The following is an 18,502-nucleotide window of genomic DNA, read 5'->3' as shown; positions in this document are numbered from 1 at the left end:
ACCTAGTTTGATTTCTGTGAGCTTGACTTTGTTAACATTGTATTGGAATTTGGCACAATGAGTTTTAGAACGTGTACAGAACCAGCAGTGACCCAGAGGAGTTTTTTTTTTGTAATGCGATATTCAATAAAAAGTGTGGATACTGTTTTTTTTAATGCCAAACTCTCTCCTGGTTTGTGAGACCTAAAGGGGTGGGCTGGGAGGCTGTGTCTTGTGTTGTTCTGGCAATCCTGGATCAGAGCCATGGAGCAGAAAAGGGAGACTTTTTGAAGGTCTGGATTGTGTTTGACGACCTCAAACACAGCACAGAACCACAGGAAAAATAAAACCATGCAAAAGCAGCTCAGAACAAAGCTGGAGGAGGAACTATCCCTTTTCACTTTTAATGGGCTTCTATTTATTTAGCAGTCAGGCGGTGCAGAGCAATGAACAGTGATTGCACAATACATTTTCATTCAATTAAGGATTTTTGACCCTCTGCGTGGGATTGAACAGAGGGTGAAGGAGGATCATGTTTAGGTGAGCTGAGTGAGCACAAAACACGTGGTAAAAGCAGGAAGCAGGAAGGAAGAAGCCTTACAAACGGGCAACGCAAATCAGAGGCCTTGAACTTCTGGAGGGCACAGCAGCAGGGAAAGCAAGAATGTTTAACATGCTGTAAGGCTATCTGATTCCAGCCAACACACGGACACGTTCTGATCTTTTTCTGTTTCCTTGACATCAGTATCTCCTGCGCGATACGAACAGGACAAAAGCCTTTGCCTGCTGCCCAGTTTTCTCCCATTTCCCCCGTTGAGCTGTGGCGGTTCCGCCCGACCCGCTGCCTCCCCTCGGCTCCCCTCCAGGCCCACGCCGCTACCTGTAGCAGTACACCCCGTACTCCCGCAGAGTTTTGTTAGGGAAGCCAAAACTGCGGACGCCGGGCTCTGGGAGCCCCCCGCAGCGCTCCCGCGGGGCGGAGATGGGGAAGCGGACGCTGCCGTCCTCCAGCCAGCCCCCGTCGCAGCGGTCCAGCCCCGCGAAGCGCCAGGCCGCGTACAGGTGCCCGACTCGGGCGATCTCGGCCCCCCGCGCCCCGCAGGCCTCCGCGGCCTCCGCATAGGTCAGACGCCCCTCGATGTAGAACACCCGGCCTGGATCGGGAGAGAGAGAGGAGAGAAGAGAGGTCATGACCCTCACCCTAAGAGGTCATTTTTGCCCGGAGGAAAGCGTCGTGTCCAACTGTTCCCTTTACGTCACAGATGAGCCACTGTCCGACAGTTTGTCATCAAGGCCAGCTGCTTTTCCAAGTGCCACGGTGCCTCGAGGCTCTCACCCCCTCTAATTAGAAACCCCAAATCCGTGCCTTATCTCCTTCCATTCTTTTTTACACCTCCTGGCAGACGGGTGGGCTCCGAGCACGGGCTTGAGAGGACGCCCTGCACTCGCCCGGGATCGGATGCAGCGATCGGCTTCTCCACAGCCCCTGCGCTTGCCCCCCAGTGCCGCCCCTTTCCCTGGCCTCTGCCCGGGCACCGAAACTCTTCTTCCACACAGGCGCAAGGCCATCCGTGGGCAGCGGTATAAAATGAGGGGATGCCACTTTTTGTTTCCAGCAGGGCCAGGTCAGGACTGCAGGTGTTTACACCGGGGCTAGCTTGAACTTCCCCTGCCGTCTCTTCAGTGCAGGATGAGGGCCGGGATGGAACAGAGCAGCTGATTCTCTGAGTGGTCTGTGTCTGTTTGCACTGTGGGGGTGCGTCCTGGAGGCCGTCTAGAGAGATAGAAGCGCTGGCATTTGCATGCAGCAGCAGCAGCAATCAGATCTGCCCCAGCTGTTTTTAGATCATTCCTCGCTGTAAAGTCTCACAGGCTAATTGCAGAGTAAAATCGGCCGGTCGTGGAGTGAGACTAGGGTCAGAGTTATACTTCCCACGGGTCTGAGGAGTGAGCTCTTCTGTATTCTGTAGATTAGCTTTTCCTTCTGGTTAAGTGTTAGAAGGGAGAAGCTTCCAAACAGCCCTCCCTCATTGAGGTTACTGGTGCTGGGGGAATCCGGAGAGGCAAGAACAGGCCACACAGTCAGGATGGGGAAGGTTTGTACACCAGGGCTAGTCCTCGCCGTCCAGTTTTTAAAAAATTCCCTGCCATTTATTAAATACAGATGTATTCCTGCTCCAGCAGATAGACTGCAGGGACCCTCTCACAGGGGGTGGGTCTGCATACTGTAGGTCCTCCATTGCCAAGCTGCTGGTCTAGGGGGACCAGCCACAAGGGGGCGATGTGCCACAGGATGCCCGTGGCTCCCCCCCGGCTCTGGTTCTGACTCCCAGTGCCAGAACCTCCGGTCCCTCCATCTTTTGGATCGCGGGATGAAGCGACGGCTCTTTCGTTGGCCGGCCGGCAGCGAGCGTGGGGGCTGGGGATGAAAAGATCAGATTTTCCTGTCCCCGAGCCCCGCGGACTCCTCCGTCCGGATTCCTCTGCGATCTCCCTCTCTCTCGTGGGAAGAATATTCCACTGGAACATCCAGTGACATTTGGAGTCCCACGGCCTCGAACGGGTGAGGGGGGGGGGGGTGGGGAGGAGAAGGTATTACCGGACAGAGTGTGAGACCGAGGAGCGGGGGCTCCCCTCAGACGACCTTTTCCGGGAGACCGCAGACAAGAGCTGCATTGTCCCCGAGGCCGCTGGCAGGGCTCAGACCTGTGCAGGGAAAGGTCAGGCTGCAGCTACACCAGCCATCTACGTCCCACAGCCCAGCCCCAGAGACCTGGCACGTGGAACAAGAGCTGTGACAGAACCAGGCAAGGCCATGATGTCCAGAATAACCTTCCAGTTTTGCAGCCGTAGTTCTGCACCGCAGGGAGGGGTCAAGCTAGTGACCCAAGAGTAGGGCCTGCTCACACAGCAGCCCCAGTCTCAGCCCAGACAGTCGCTCTGCCACCTCTGGAATGTGACCCAGATTGCTCAGTTGCATAACTGTCTGAAAACCGTGGGCCAGAGTTTCCTCGACTTGTGTGGGACACCTGTGAGCTTACTTACTCTGCTTTATCGTTCCAGAGGGGAAGTTTGTTTTGCAAGCAGTACAGGGCACATCACAGCACACGATACCTTTAACACAACATGAACCCGTTTACAGATAAGAGACATACCTGTATGGTGAGAAAGAATACATATTAATAAAGTAAAACATTCAATCAATTGTCCAGACTGAGCAGTGGGACTAAAAGATGCCGTAGTACTCCTGCTCTTGAGTCTAGGTGTAAATCGACGCCCAGATGGAGGCAGCTCAGATTCTCTGTGCATGGGGGTGCTCATGACGGTCAGTGATTATTAGTGCTATCTGACTGGCGTAGATGTCTTCCAAAAGTAGCTGTTGCGCGCTGATGATTTTGCTGTCTGTCCTGCTCGGTCTGTTTTCACTGCCTGTATTAATGTGGCCAAACCAGGACCGATTCAACGAAAGCTCTATGGAATAAAGCCATCGAGCTGGCGCACGGGGCAGTAGGAGTGTGGGACACCCAGCGCCCACGATCCGACCGGGGGGGGCTTTGGGAAGCAGAGGTCGCCCTCCCTCCTCAGGCTGATCGAGGAGGTCAGACGGCCATTTTTCCACACTGGGGTCAAACAACATGTTAAAAAAAATGGACCCTTCGTAACTGGGACCGACCCGGAATTACCGACACAGGGCGCCCCCCCCCACGCCTCGAGTGCGGCGGGCGGCTGACCTGGGGCGGGAGAGGTGAAGCAGAAGGCGTCGAAGCGGTCCCGGGTGGGCTCCTTGGGGCCGTAACTGCGGATGCCCGGCAGCAGGGCCCGCCCCCCGCAGGGCTCCCGGGAGTGGATGATGGGATAGTGGACGGTCCCGTCGTCCAGCCAGCCCGCGTTGCACCAGTCCAGCCCCTCTGTCCAGGCTGCGGACGACACGACAGCATTGGTCTCCGTGCAGGTGGGCAAACAGGGGGGTGCATTGATCGGTCAAACCACATTTGTGAAGAATCAATCATAATTATAATAATAATAATAATAATAATAATAATAATAATAATAATAATAATAATAGGCATAGTGGAGCAGTGATTAGCATTGGTGCTTTGTAGCCTTGGAGCTCTGGGTTCAATTCCAGACCCGAGGCACTATCTGTGTGGAGTTTGCATGTTCTCCACCTGTTTGCGCGGGTTTCCTCTGGGTGCTCCAGTTTCCTCTCACAGTCCATAGACATGCTGGTGGGTAAACTGGGCTCTGGGAAGGCTGGCCCTGGTGTGTGTGTTTGTGTATCGGCCCTGTGATGGACTGGCGTCTCATCCAGGATGTGCCCTGCCTCGCACCCGTTACATGCTGGGATCTGCTCTGGCTCTCCCATGACGTTGAATTGGAAGAAGTGGTTAGAAAATAAATAGATAATACTAATGCTTTTTGCCTACAAGCTTAAAGCATGTGCAATTCTTAAATTGCAGGAGCTAGACTTGTTCAATAGTTTCCAAGTGGGGACAAACAACACTTAAGCAGGTCAGGCAATCGCCTACTGTAACATACCCCTCTGTACAAAATCCCACATCCCAGTCATCGTGCACAAGAAACTGTGTCTCTGTGCCAGTTGACTTGCCTTCACAGACAGGTGTGGGGGGTGGATTACTGTGACAGAAACAGAGTGTGAACCTGGGAACAGGTTCTGCTCCCTGCTGTTTATTTACACTGAGTTACAAAATCGCTAATCTCTGTATTGTGCTGTGAGAAGTTGCACGTTTCTCTCAAGTTGTGACTTGTGACGTAAAATCCTTCGCCTCATGCTCCTGGCTTATATTGGGCAACAATCTCATGAAGTAACACAGTAGTTTCTTGGGCAACACCTAATATACACACTACCTGTCTGGTTAAGATTCTGACAGACAGACAGAATAATAAATCTCACTGACAGCCGGGTGGGGTCAGTGAAGCAGCTGGTTCAATCCCCAACATCACCTCCTATCACAGCCTGAGCCGGAGGCCGTCCCGCTGAGGAAGTGGGGACAGGGGTTCGAACGGACAGCCCCTTTTTCTTTTCCGGCCCGAAACAAACCAACAGGGGCTCCCCCGATCTTTGAGAGACCCGGCTGCGGAAATAACTGGAGCATAGGAGATGCCGGAGCCCGGAATTAAGAGATGGTAGGTATTTGGTTGTTTTCCCACTCAAACGTGCATGCAGTTGTTTTTAGAAACTCAGACCATAGCACATCTGGAACTGGAAAACGCCCCCATCACCGCCCCCCCCGCCCGCCTGCTCGCCATCCCCGTTACCTCTGTAGAGCTGTGGGTAGGTGGCCAGTCTGGCGTCCTGTCGCTCACAGGCCTCTCTGGCCTCCCGGAGGACGAACCTGTAGCGGCCTTCCTGACTCTGGTAGGGAAACACCAGTCCTTGGGGGGGGGGAAGGGGGGAGAGAAAGAGGGGGCCCCACCCTCCGTTAGCAGCGATCGGAACAACAGAAGAGTGGGTACACACAGCTAGAGGAGCAGTCAAGGAATTAAAACATTTCTAAGAAGGAAAGCTAGAGATCATCATGGTACTGGGGGGTCTTGCTGGCCTGAAGCTCTTTGAAGGTCTCAGTTGAAGCTGTTGGTCCGAGATGATCGGTGAAGCTGTTCCACAAGCGAGGAGCGAAGACAGAAGGCCTGGTCACCCAGAGCTCGTCGTTTGAACGTAGCTCTGGGTCCCTGCAGCAGATTCAACTGACCTGATCTTAAAGAGCCGGGTGAAGTTTGAAAAGAGGAAGGTGGATGAGGTGGATGAGACCTTTGCCTTTTACAGCCCTGAAACCCAGGAGCAATACTGACCCATCTAGCCCATTTGGGAGTTAACAGCTAATTGATCTGATCAGCTGGTCTAACCTAATTAATCGAGCTAATCAAGGAATTTATTTTGCTCAGCACGTTTCTTGAGAGAAGCCAGGGTGTCAGCTTCAACAGCACGGCCGGGCAGGTTGTTCCACACTCCCACCACCCTTTGTGTAAAGACGTGCCTCCTACTCTTGTTTATAAATGCCCTTCTGGCTCCAGCTGTTCCCCATCGCGCTCCTGTTGTTCTCAGAAGGCTCTTCCTGGGCTGCAGGCTTGTTTTCCACCTGCAGTACAATGAGCCCTGAAGCCCAGTCACAGCAGCCTCATAAGACATGCCAGTGATATTTGGGATTCAGACCTGTGATGATGTGTATCACCCCGAGGTGAATTTTACTTTGGTAAATTAGTTTCGTGCGGTTCCGTCCTCGAGCTCTCCTGCCGCTGATTGCGGAAATGCAATCCTAATGCTGTGTTCGAAGTTAATCAGGCGTGTTTGCTAGAGGGCACCCTGATATTTCAAGTGTCCCGTGTAGTAAAGACGCCCTGCAGCACAGTAAAACCGCAGTGAAAAGGAAAACTCCACTGGGCGTTCACCGCGCAGTCTGTAGCCCTGAGCGACCCGGAGAGCACGTGGCTCAACGCCCCCGCCCCCCCCGGCGAAAGGACTGTCGGTCCAACACCCCCCACCACCACCAACATTAAATTAAACAGCTGGGCCAGCCGGAAGCAGCTTGACCAAACTCTTGCCCACTACGCTGCGGCGCCCGAGAACCCGCAGACGGTTCACCAGGGTAAGCTTTCATAAGGACAAACGTCACACAAGCTGTGAAAAATACAAGCTCCACTGCCAGCGGTATCGTATACTTTTTTTAAATAAAATAAGACACGATGACGTTCTTTCTTGAAATAACTCGAATGCGCGAAGTGAACTTTTTTTTTTGGAGAAAACCGGGACCGCTTCTTCGTGACGCGCTAGGAATCTGCTCTGCAGGTAAAATGGCGGGCCGGCAGGGTGTTGCTTCAACCTACAGCAGTTTGTGTTCGAGTTACTCAGACGCCGCGGGCTGCTGCTGCTCGCCCACCTTCTATCCTCAAGGTGAGGGTGACGCTCTCGTCCTCCAGTCCGTTGACCAGCTCGCAGCGGTACCTGCCGTCGTCCTCCAGGCCGAGGCGGGTGATGCGCAGGGAGGCGTCGAGCGTGTGGGCGCGGCGCAGGAAGGCCCGGGGCCCGAGGGAGCCGTACCCGCGCTGCTCGTGCCCGTTGGTGATGAGGATGATGTCCTCCACGCCCGGGCGGTGCGGCTGCAGTTTGGTCCACTTGACCTTGTAGTGGGCGGGCCGGGCGCGCAGCAGACACGGCAGGGTGGCGTTCGCCCCGCGCCGGGCGCTCACCTCCGCGTACACCGGCGGCTCCAGCAGGTAGCGCAGCTTCTTGGGGGCGGCTGGAAACGAGCAGAAAAAGGCACCCCGAGGCCGGATCTCAATCTTTCTGGCAAAATGCCTTTGACCGCCGCCCAGTGCTTGGCTTTTTCAGGGCTCTGCTTGTAAAAAAAACTTTGCAATAACATTAAAATATTAAATGAAAGACGCAAACTGGGACCTAAAATCAAAAGCTTAAAGGTTTAGACAGTAATAGGTTTTTAAATTCCCAACGCACCTAAATTCGGTTGCTCTCATAAGTTATTGTGTAAGACTGATGATGGCATAGTGTCTCTGCCTGTCTCCTGTCTGAAGAGTATGCATTGAAGCTACAGTAAGGCTATTTATATAGAGGCATATTTTCAGGAAACAATGACTCTTTGTGTTTTTTTTTATTGATGTTTGTTCAGGTGATTTGTTTTTTGTTCCTTTTTGTATCGGAATAACTATACGGAATAACAGATCGTCTTAAAGCAGTCCTGGTCCAACCCCCACAAAATAAGCCCCCAGGTGGTGCACAGTTTGCCTTTGCAGAACGAAGGTCAGAAGTTGTTTTTCTAAAACCTAGCAAGCCTAGCGAGTGGATATTGTGTCGTTGTGGTATTTCTTCGAAATCCGCAGTATGTCTGTGTTGTGGAGTATCTGGTGGGCACAGAGTGTTCTAAGGCGTCACACGAGTCTGACGGCAAACGTAAGATGCCCCCCAAATAGAACTCCTACTTGAAGTCAGTTATCAATTGGGAAGAAATTCTCTTTCACAACGACGACCTGGCCAAGAGCCGTTTCACGACAATTGCACAGGAGACAAAGCAGCGAAATAAAAGAACAACCGATGAACACGTGAAAGACGAGCGTGTATAAAGTAACGGGGTTGGTAATATCAGCGCTGTGTTGCGCAGAAGTGATTTAAGTCACGGGACAGGAAACGCCCTCAGATCGCGTGCTCTGCAGCTTATTCGTTGTCCGAACAGGTTAAATCCCCACAACGGTCGCTGGTCTTGGAAAGCTCAGCCTGACGAAAGGACTTGAGCAGGGGCGACGACCCACCTGGTCTGTGATAGTGATGCACCGCTGAAGTCCAAGCGAAACTTGCGACGACCCAGGTCAGCAGCACCCCCGGGTGCATTGTGGGACTCCGACGGCCACCTCTCTTCTCCCTGCAAAACGACAGACGGTTGTCACTGACCACCCCGTTCTCTAGCGCCTCCCTCTGGACGCATTAAGGAAAATACACCGGGCTGTGTCTGCTGCTCTGTTGATCACTTCGGGGCTAACAGGTGTAGGATGATCTCCTGATAAACCCAACTCCGAAACAGAGGCAAACATTGCACCTCGGTGCTAACTACGTTCGAGTGCCAGAAACATTCAGGGGACCTGGGCCTCCTGCTCACTCGCTCACTAGCAGCTCAGCGCTGCAGGGGCCAAGTCCGGCTGTTTCCCGAAGAGCCGCAGGGAATCGCTGCCCAGGGCACTCGGCATCCCTACATGCTGCTGCTGTTTCACGAGAGCAGCTCGCCTTCCTGTGCCGTCCTGAGAGGCTCTTCCTCGTTGCTCTCTCGTAATGAGCTTTCCTAGATCCACCCATCTGCCCGAAACGGAAGAGGGGGCTCCATGAGACCCCCACCCCCCCCACCCCCCAAACAAAGCTCCTGAGTGATTCTCTCCCTGTCCCTCAGTCTGTAGTCTCAGCCAATCCGTCGCCCACCAGCGGTCCGGTGGTTTTGAACAGTTCGTGCTCTGGCCTGCGGGAAACCAGGAACTGGAGCAGAGAGGTGTCACGGACGTCTGCTCTGTATTGTGCATCTCTTGGAACTGACCGGAAATAGCAAAAACCCAGCAAGGCAACTTAGCAACCAAAACATAAGTGCAATAGCATTGCAAACGCAAAAGAGCGCTGTGTTCTGACATAACACGGGCGTGCACTCCTCTGCAGTGTCCTTGCCCTTCGGGATTCAGCCTTCCTTCTTCTGTGACTAAACCAGGGGTCTTGGACTCCATTCTTGTGGGCCTTCTGGCTTCTGTCGCAACACCAGTAGTCAATTAAACTATTAACCTGATTCATTTCTTAGTTCGCTGAATATGGGATTTTTATGGTTGATTTCTTTAAGCCTTCCCTTCATGAACGTGCACCGTTGCTTATGAAACGGCTAGGAACCAGCTTACTATTGGAATCGGACAGTAAGTTCAATAAATCCAGCGGCACCTTAACCGAGAGCTCAGGTGGTCCCAGAATCGGAAGAAACCTGATCTTCTGGGACCGGGGTTGGAGTTGCACACTCCCAGCCTGAAATTCCAGTCTCCTCCCTCTTTCTGGCTGTTGGCAGTGCTGTCCAAGCTCTGCCCAGTTATGAATATTAGTTACACCTTGATGTGGCTGCAGGTGAGCTGAGCTCATCAATTGTTTCTCAGGATCTTGAAGATCCAGAAGCGTGTCGACAGTTTCCCATGACAGGCAGCAGCTGAGGAGACTTGTTTTTGTCCGGTCTGGTTTTCCTAGAGCTGTTCTCCCTTATGCCCTGCTGCAGTTGTCTTTGAAACGCTTCACTGATAGCTTTTGTTTTTGCATCCTCTTTCGCATGACACCTAGTCAGTGTGCTTTGTTGTTCTGCTGTTTTTTGTTGCAAAGTGATGGATATATATATATAGATATAAAATAAACAGATCAATTGACTGCTTGTAATTTACAACTCAAAAGCTCAAATGGCAGAAACTTCTTTTGCTCCTTTGCAAAATTTGCTTGACTTTTTTTTTTGCCTGGTTTTCATGAAAACACATACTGAACGCATTAACTTGCACATACTGAATGTTTGGATACACGTTGACAGATAAGTACATCACCTCATGACTTTTTGCCATTTACCTTGTTTGACTTATAGCCTTTAAACCTGTACAGTTCCGCTGGGAAACCTGCAGCAATGCATTTGCACAATAGCAAAAAGAAGCTCCCCTAGTCAACTGATTTATACTGTAAATCCTGCAAGAACAGTTTTTCACACAAGGCCTGACATTAGTGTTTTGTTCACCCTAGCACCTGGTTTGGAGTGGTTAAACAGACACATCTGCTTAAGGAAGTCAGGCTGTGGTTAGCAGAAACGATTCCTCATCACAAACACGGTGTGCACTGCACCTCAGGCTCACTTGGGGCTCAACGAAACACCCGACTTCAGAAACGCCTCTTTCTCATCCCCCCCCGACAATAGAGAAGTCGCTGCACCATTGATTAACGCCGATGATGGGTTCTTTTTTTCTGCATCGTGAGCGAGGGACACCTCTCTCTCTCTAAGCCCTCACTGCAGTATGTTCTGAAAGAGACAGTAACAGAGTCTGACCTGCTGAAGTAGACTTGGCTGCAGCACTTGTGGGTTTCTTTTGGTCACCCCGTTATTCCCCCCCGGCAGGCAGGTTGGCGTCCGAGTGATCAGGGCACTGCCAGTTGCAATGGGGCAGTGGCCTCTGTCTCTGTTCGACTGCTATCTCTCTCACTCTCTCACTCTCTGTGGGCTCTGCGGAGCCCTCCTGTGTTCTGGCCAGGGAAAGTGTCAACAGCCTTTTTCTGTGCTCCGTTCCAGATGTTAATGAGAAAATCACAAGCCCCTATTGTTTTGGCAGCCCGTTCCCTCTTCCGCAGTTCAATATGGGGACGTGGGGTAGAGGGAAAATGAATAGCGGTGGGGAGGGGGGGCGCTGGGCGCTGGGCGGCCACCTTTGAACTGGGATCTTCTCTGATCCGAATCTGTACCAGCACTGGGCCTGGTGTCTCTGGGTCTGCCATGTACTGCTGTTCTGCCAGGATACCTTTGCATTCCCTGTTTTGAGTTGGCATCCCCCCCCAGCTCAGTGGGTGGCGTTAATTCCCACGCCCTCACCTGATGTGCTGTGCACTGAGCTGCTGGCTCAGAATGGCTGCTGTGAGCCTCCCAGCCCAGGTGGGGCTGGACTTCAGTGGGGCTGATGTGGGTTCCCTCCTATATGTGTAGCGCTGTGGCATCCTTTGGGATGAGAAGTGCTTTATAGTTGCGTGGAAGAATTATTGCCCCTTTAAAAGCTCAGATCCCCCTGACTGTGCTGTGCAGGGTGGGCAGCGCTTGGGCCTGACGGTCCTAACAGTGAGACCTCCTCCGGGCCGCTGCAGGGGCTGAGCTCCAGCCGAGCCGGGCAGCGGGCCGGCACAGATCCAGAACGCACTAGCTGAGGCCCGGAGAGCAGAATCCGGGCGCAGGAGACGGAGGAAGTCTCTCCTCCGGACCCGCCAAGCACCTGGGTGACCAGGGAGAAGGGGGCGGCTCGTGCTCAGCCGCTGAGCTCGGAGGGGTTAAGTGGGACGAGAGCAGAGGTCTGTGTGTTCAGAGCCCTCCTGCGCATGAGACCCGCGGCACAATGACTTCATTGTGGGAGCTGCGGCCTTTTTTTTCCCTCCCCAAAGAAAACGGAAAAAAATGATATAAAATAATGGGATTCCACTGCCTTCCCTGTCTCCCTTCTCCATTGTGTCTCGGCATCAATGGGTTTCATTCTCGGCCACTCACGGAGGGCTATTAGTATTCATGAGGGCGCCTCTAGGTGACAGCTCACCCCCTGTCTGCCTCTCTCTCTTTCATACTTCCTGTCTCTCTTTCTCTTTCCCTCCCTCTTGGTCTGTTTCCCCTTCTCTCTCTCCTTTCCTGCACCCCTGTCGCTTGTTCTTCCCTGCTCTCTCTCTCTCTTCCCCCCCCCCTGCGGTTTTACAGGCAAGCTGGGGAACTCGTCCCCTCTCTGGGGTTCACAGGGGGCAGCTGGCTGCCTGGTCTCAGGAGGCTCAGACGTCTCGGAGGATATTGAGAAGGTGGGCTGAGTGTATCAGTCTGTAACTAGCAGCAGAGAGAGTTTAAAGGAAGATCTGTTGCATTGGTTTTTCAACACTCTTTGTTTCTGTTGCTTGTGCATAAACTGAAGGCATTGCATCTCATGAAGGCTGAGCCCCTCTCCCCCATCTGAAACAATTCTCAGGGTCAGATCATCAAAGCCCAAAACTCCAACCATTCCAACTAAAAGTCTTAAACATGAACATCAAGGATCTTTTTTTTAATTTAATGTTGTAATCGACTGCAGAAGACATCGCAGTCGTCAGGGGAGTGTTGCATGACCATCGAGTGTTGTACCATAATGCCTTAGAAAAAAAAATGCATTGCAAATAATGCATGGTAAAAAAAAACATTGGAAGAATATGCAATAAAAATAATGTACTGTAGAGCATGTATTTCAATGCGTTTCAGGTAATGCACTGTAAAGAATGCATTGGAATATAGTCTAGAAAATACATTTTAGGAAGTGCTTTGCATTTAAAATGTTTGACAATAGTTCGTGTTTTGTGGGATTTGCCAGGGTGCGAGGTTGCAGCTATGATTTCTGGGAGAGGAGGAGGCGACGGCGAGAACCAGTCACTCTTGGCGAGCTGAGACACGTTGGCAGAGCTGAACAGCGGCCAGATGCTTTGCTGCGATAGGAGTGGTGATTTTCAGGTCAGTGACCAGACCATAGAATTGAAGTTCATGCTTGGCTGTATCTGGAAAGCTGTTATTTACTCTTTTTTTCCCACAGACTGTTAGCCTTGGGCTAACGGCTGGTTTCTGCACGCATTTGCCTTTTGTACTGTACCCCTCTTCTGCCTGTCCTGTCCGAAACTGCCTGGCTGATCTGTGTTGAAAGTGCACACATGGCAGATCACCTTATTTTCAGTCTCTAGTCTCTCGTACTTCACGAGGAGCTAAGGCTCTTAAGGTGACACAATTTGAAAGTAATGGCAGTCACCCCTTGGTTTGGTTCTGACTTTCTATCTTCAGGTCCAGCTTTCAAATCACATGTACACCACTGCATGCTCGGTAGGCTTATCAATGCAGTCAGCTCCTGTTGACGTTCACTGGTTTAGGGTTTAAGGACCTTGTTACCACTAGGATCCCAATTCAGAGCCTGACCCTCTCCCTGATCCAATGGGTCAGACCCAGCAAGTTAATGCATATCCCTGTGTCCCGTCCTGGGATGTAAAACTCCTGGTCCTGCTGACTATGGAATGATCAGCAGACAGATTCCCAGCTGGAGCCGTGCAAGTTACCTTACTCCGATCTCTCCAGTCATTTCCTGCAGGAGTATTCTTATCAGTTTAAAGGACACCTTTCAAAGTAAAATCTGCAATTGCTTCAGAATCAACAGTAACATTATTAATATTTAAAGCAGATCTACAGGTCGGCAGACCTCAGTTGTTGGTCCTGTCAGTTCAGATCCACTGTGTGGGAGTGGTGATATTAGAGACTGAATAATACAGGCTATAAAATAAAGGGTGTGTGAAGTTTCTCTGTATTTCTGGGGACCGAGAGCAGCTGTGTGGAATGAGTGTTTGTTCCTGACTGTTTGAATTGAAAGTCAGTGTAGCCTCCTGGTGGTGGAGGTGTGTAAGTATTTCTTTACTCTGCCGTTTGATTTCTTGTTAACTTCTCAAAGTTTACCCAAAAAAGCCAACACTTTTACCCTAGCCAAGTTGTAGATGAGTGACAGAGTGACGGCACAAGTCTTTGTTGTCATTGACAAATGTCATTCACACCAAGTTCAAGTCAAACTGCCTGAGCTGATGACGGGCTGTTGCTGGGACAGATGACGGGCTGTGGTATTAATTCAGATTAAGTTAGCTGTGATTTTTCAGGTGGGGGTGTAAAACTGGCACATCACACATTGTGATTTCAAAGACCGATATTGACACACACAGGTTCAGGTGTGGTGAGTATACTGTCAGCCTAATTTTACCAGCTCCTGGCTCAATTTTCACTTTTTTCCACAGCCTAGTGAAGTAATAATGCCTATAGACTAAAATAATTGCCTGTTCCATGACAAAAAAAGGTTTAATAATTGTGTTAATTGTGTGCCGACCCATTATTAAACCTTTTTTTGTCATGGAACAGGCAATTATTTTAGTCTATAGCCATCCCATTTGTAAGTGGCAAATGTTCAAGACTTGACTTAAGCCTTGGATTTCTTTACTGCGCTGTGCCAATAAGGTCGTGAACCTCAGACACGCCCCTCTGCCCCTCTGTGATGTCATCCCCTGACCCGCTGCTCTGCGCAGCCTGTGCAGGAAGGTTAGGGCTGAATGGAGATGTCTTGGGGCATCAAGCAAATTGCATGAGTCACAGGTTTTCAGAGGAGTTCTGACTGATGTTTGTGCCTTAAAGCTCAGCCAATGCACTGAGCAAGAGCCTTTTCTGGTTGATCTTCTCGTGAAACCACAGCAAACCTGTTCCCCGGCTTTGAAACACATTTTTTTAAATATATCGGAGCCAGCATGACTATTTTACTTCAAACCTCACTGTGCTTCTTAATTTTAATTTACACACATACCCATTTCAGAAAGCATTCAGAAGTATCTGAAACCAAATTTAAGTTCAAAATCCAATTCTGAGACTTGTTTTTTTATCAATGTATTATCAGTATTGTCAATATATTGCCTTTGAATTTGAACCCACAGGGTGTTTGCTAAGCTCATAATAAAACAACATGTAAAGTAAATGTAATTTACTGCATAACAACTTCTGGGATGGGTAAATATAATTAGAGGATTTCCGCTATGTAAATTGGCTAATTATCATTCTGACTACGATTTAATTCAGTACTGATGCTAAACAGCAGTGTTCCATTAATTCTGTTGGAAAATCTAATTTGCATTCTTTATTAAAATAATGGATTTACATCCTATGGTGTAGTAAAAGTGACTTCGGGAATTTGTATGCAGTTTCAGAGCTCTTAATGTGTCCTGCTTCTGAGCAGGGTGTGAGTGTGTACAGGTCGTACATTACAGTGGAGAGAGGAAATAGTGTTATACCACGGATTCCCAGCTCGACACACTTCAGTTTCATTGAACATTTGTAAGAACAGGGGCATCTAGGGCTCAGAGACCAGGGACCAGGCACATGCTTATCCAGGTCCCACAAGAGCGCCGTCTGGTGGAGATGCTCAGCTAGTGTTGCTTCCAGCACTGGCCACACCCTCTACTGCCCTGTGACTTTCACTGTGGACCTCCTGCTGACCCTCTGTTATGCAGCCTACACCCGAGGGTGTGTGATCAGGGAGAAGGTGACCACTGGACCCAGGGACTGGAGGAACTGTGGCTCTCCAACCCGTGAGTTTTGAAAAGAGTCTCGGAGATTCACATCTGGCAGCCAATAAAAGTCCTTAGCTACCTGCCGGTCTGCAGGGGGAACCGAATGAGCTCCAGGAGAGAGGGGGTTTGGGTGTTGTTTCTTGCTCTGTAAAAGCACCTTTTTGTGTGGCAGCTGCTTTCTGTGGCTTTTATCCGGCTCGGTCCTGCTTCTGCTGGCCCGCTCCAGGGTGCGTCTCTCAGATTTCCACAAAAAGGGGAGAAGCCTTAGGAGATACGATGGCTCTCATTGCTCCAAAGCGCTCGCCCTGGGGGCAGCGTGATAGCTTGGTTAAGAGAGCTCAAGCAATTTGTTGGAGCTGTCTGGTGTTCGTCATAAACCACAAAACCGGTTCTTCTCCGTGTGGCAGGTCATGTAAAGATAAGTCACTTAAGTAAGAAATGCACCTGGATAGAGAAACAAAGCTCCTACCAGGTTAAGCTGCTCTTTTTTTTTTCTTCAGTAATCCCTTACTTCTGTTGTATGGGTGTCGGGTTTGAAGAAGGCACGTTTTTTTTTTACAAAATATAAATTATGGAATAAAGTTTACCCATCTTACAATGAGTACACACTCTGACATAGCGTAAAATCTCTACTAAAAGAATGATGGTCTGTTTTCAATCATTGCAGTGTGCAAGTGGTAGGTGTGGCTGGATTTGCACAGTACAGAAAGTCCCTCCAAGCCCTACAATGTGCTGTAGTCCATGTCTCTTTTCCATGTCCTGGCTCTGAAACTGTTGGTTCAATGCTACACAGGAGCTCAAAGGAACAGGTGTTCTCAGTCCCTGTACAAAGGCCCACAGTCCTTTCCTGTGCTCCTCTGCAGTGGAGAAACCCCACCTGGTAACACTGTGCTTTATCCTTCCTCTGAAGTTCACAAGGATCCTCTCCTCCAGCCCCCTCCCTCTCCACTCTGTGTTTTGCTGGATGAGGGTCTTCCACGGTCTGTGTTTTGTGAGGGACACGAGCAGCCACAGAAGCTCCCTGTGATCCTATAGGGGTCAGCAGGTGCATGGTTATGTCAGTCCCACACCCCTTTGTGGATCTTCCCCCTAGTGGGAGGTTGTAAGAGGTCCTGTATACCTTGTACCTGAAAGGCATTGCTTGTCACACATGGAAGACAATAGAGATGACATGGCCCTCCCTTCCCTCTCTGCCCAGCTCATGACACTGATGTGCTGTCCCATACTTGGGCAAATACCTGTCACTGATCCTTCCCAGCATTCACTGCTTTGCACCCCTCCACCACCATGATCGCCACCTTCCCAGCAGCCCCCATTTCGCTTTCCTGTAGTGGAGGGGGGGGTGGTGTTCTGTTCACCTCACTCTCATGGCCAGATGGTCACCCTTTCACTAAATAAGGGATGGCCTTCACCCCAAAGAATGCTGTGATCCCAGTGTAAGGAATAAGAGGTGTCTGGAAGTGGGCTTATTATTCACCCCTCCCTCACGGCTCTGCTGTTAGGCCCCCAGGCCTGCCTGCTGAGCACTGGAGGGCTGTGGCAGTGAGATGTGCAACAATGTTGTTCTTAGGGGGCAGAGGCTGGAGGCTACATAATGCAAAGCTCTAGATCAGTGGTTCCCAGACCCCATCCTACAAGAGCACTGTGTCTTCTGGGTTTTTCTCCAGCCCAGTTCTTAATTGCAGCCTAATTGATTTAAGTTTTTTTTCAGTACTATAGACATATAATTGTCTTTACAGTATATCTCCCTACAGCAGTTAGAATCCCCTTGTCAGTAGTTTTTTATTGTCTCGGGGGCATTTCACAGACTGCGTCTGTTGTGTTTTACATAGGCCTGTTATACTGTTTCCTGTTAACTCATTCCAGAGTACCCTGGCGTTCATTTGTTTTTTTTTTAATAATTTGTATAAATTCATATCCGCATCGGAATTGCCCCTTGATGATTCAGCTATGAATTGGCCTGCAGTTCTGCCTATTACAATGTGAAACTACAGGAATTTAAAAGAGGATCAGCTCCTGACTGACTGACAGTGCGAATTGGTTACACTTATATAGCACTTTTCTGGACACTCCACTCAAACTGCTTTACAGGTAAGGGGGACTCCCCTTCCCCCACACCAGCTCTCAATGGGGAGGAGAGCAGAGTGAAGCCAGTTCAGAGATGGGGATTATGAGTTGGCCCATTTTTGGTAAAAGCCAGGAGGAAATTTGGCCAGGACACCAGGGTAACACCCCTACTCTTTTCGAGAAATGCCCTGAGACTTTTTAATGACCACGGAGAGTCAGGACTTCAAATTTTATATCGCATCCTAAAGCCATCGCCTTTTTTACTGTATAATGTCCCCATCATTATGCTGGGGCATTAGAACCCACACAGACCACAAGGTGAGCGCCCCCTACTGGTCCACTAGTACCTCTTCCAGCAGCCTCAGCTTTCCCAGGAGTCTCCATCCAGGTAGTGACCAGGCTCACACCTGCTGAGCTTCGGTCAGGCTGCCAGCTGGGAGTTGCCGAGTGATATAGCTGCTGGTGACAAACGACTGTCACGCGTGCTTTGAACTGAGTTTTTTTGCACATTTAACTTCAGGAATGCAACTTTTTTTTTCTGCCTTTTGTTCTTCGTCTGTCTTCCAGTGCTTTCTTGTCTTCTCAAAACAACTCCTTGCCTGATAAATCTGAAGACATTCCTGAGCAAATGTCTGTGGGGTCAGGCGCCATCCCGGTGGCAGCTGACTGAAAGCCGGCGCTTGATTGGCTGATACAGAGAAAGAGGTCACGAGCAGGTCACAGGTACTGCAGTTGGCTCCGCCTTCTGCACTCACACTCACCCCCCGACTTCTGATTGGTGGATTGAGGGTTTCAGGACAAGTTATGATTTGTAAATTGTTACGCAACTAAGAAAATGGAGACTGCGGCGATAAGAGTGAAACTTTTAAACTTTCTGTGTGCTTATCGGTCCAAGAGTAACAAGCTCCCTATCTTGCATTCCCAATCCCTGTGTTTTCAAGCAACCAGAGACAACACGGTTACGAGCTTGCCTGACGTTAGGAGTCATTTGGTTTGACTTCTGCGGTTTCAGCAGGCTGTTCCACATTACTGACCCTTGACCCAACAAAGCTGCCCATTGAGCCTTTGAACTCCAGGGCATTCCAGTATTTGCTC

General features: G+C 50.4%; 1 protein-coding gene across 1 annotated transcript; it reads right to left on the bottom strand.

Annotated features, from left to right (window-relative positions):
* Positions 1 to 364: 364 nt before the first annotated feature.
* hapln2 (hyaluronan and proteoglycan link protein 2) lies at positions 365 to 10,720 on the bottom strand. Its single transcript, XM_015336748.2, has 6 exons — positions 10,545 to 10,720; positions 8,263 to 8,372; positions 6,879 to 7,238; positions 5,260 to 5,376; positions 3,711 to 3,896; positions 365 to 1,133 (listed from the first exon to the last, which is right to left on the bottom strand). Exons 2-6 carry the CDS (start codon positions 8,339 to 8,341, stop codon positions 856 to 858), a joined length of 1,020 nt encoding a protein of 339 aa, XP_015192234.1. The 5' UTR covers positions 8,342 to 8,372; positions 10,545 to 10,720; the 3' UTR covers positions 365 to 855.
* Between the last annotated feature and the right edge of the window lie 7,782 nt (positions 10,721 to 18,502).

The sequence above is a fragment of the Lepisosteus oculatus genome, chromosome 27, assembly GCF_040954835.1.
Source record: "Lepisosteus oculatus isolate fLepOcu1 chromosome 27, fLepOcu1.hap2, whole genome shotgun sequence".
Lineage (NCBI taxonomy): Eukaryota > Metazoa > Chordata > Actinopteri > Semionotiformes > Lepisosteidae > Lepisosteus > Lepisosteus oculatus.
Note: the sequence above shows the minus strand (reverse complement) of the source record. Positions and strands in the feature narration are given on the sequence as shown.

What these genes read in the sequence shown, in the direction of transcription:
- hapln2 (XM_015336748.2), bottom strand. Translation starts at nt 8,341, where the DNA reads ATGCACCCGGGGGTGCTGCTGACCTGGGTCGTCGCAAGTTTCGCTTGG. An exon ending in GCATCACTATCACAGACCAG is followed by an intron (nt 7,239 to 8,262) that starts GTGGGTCGTCGC and finishes GCTCGTTTCCAG; the next exon opens with CCGCCCCCAAGAAGCTGCGC. An exon ending in CTACCCACAGCTCTACAGAG is followed by an intron (nt 3,897 to 5,259) that starts GTAACGGGGATG and finishes TGTCGTCCGCAG; the next exon opens with CCTGGACAGAGGGGCTGGAC.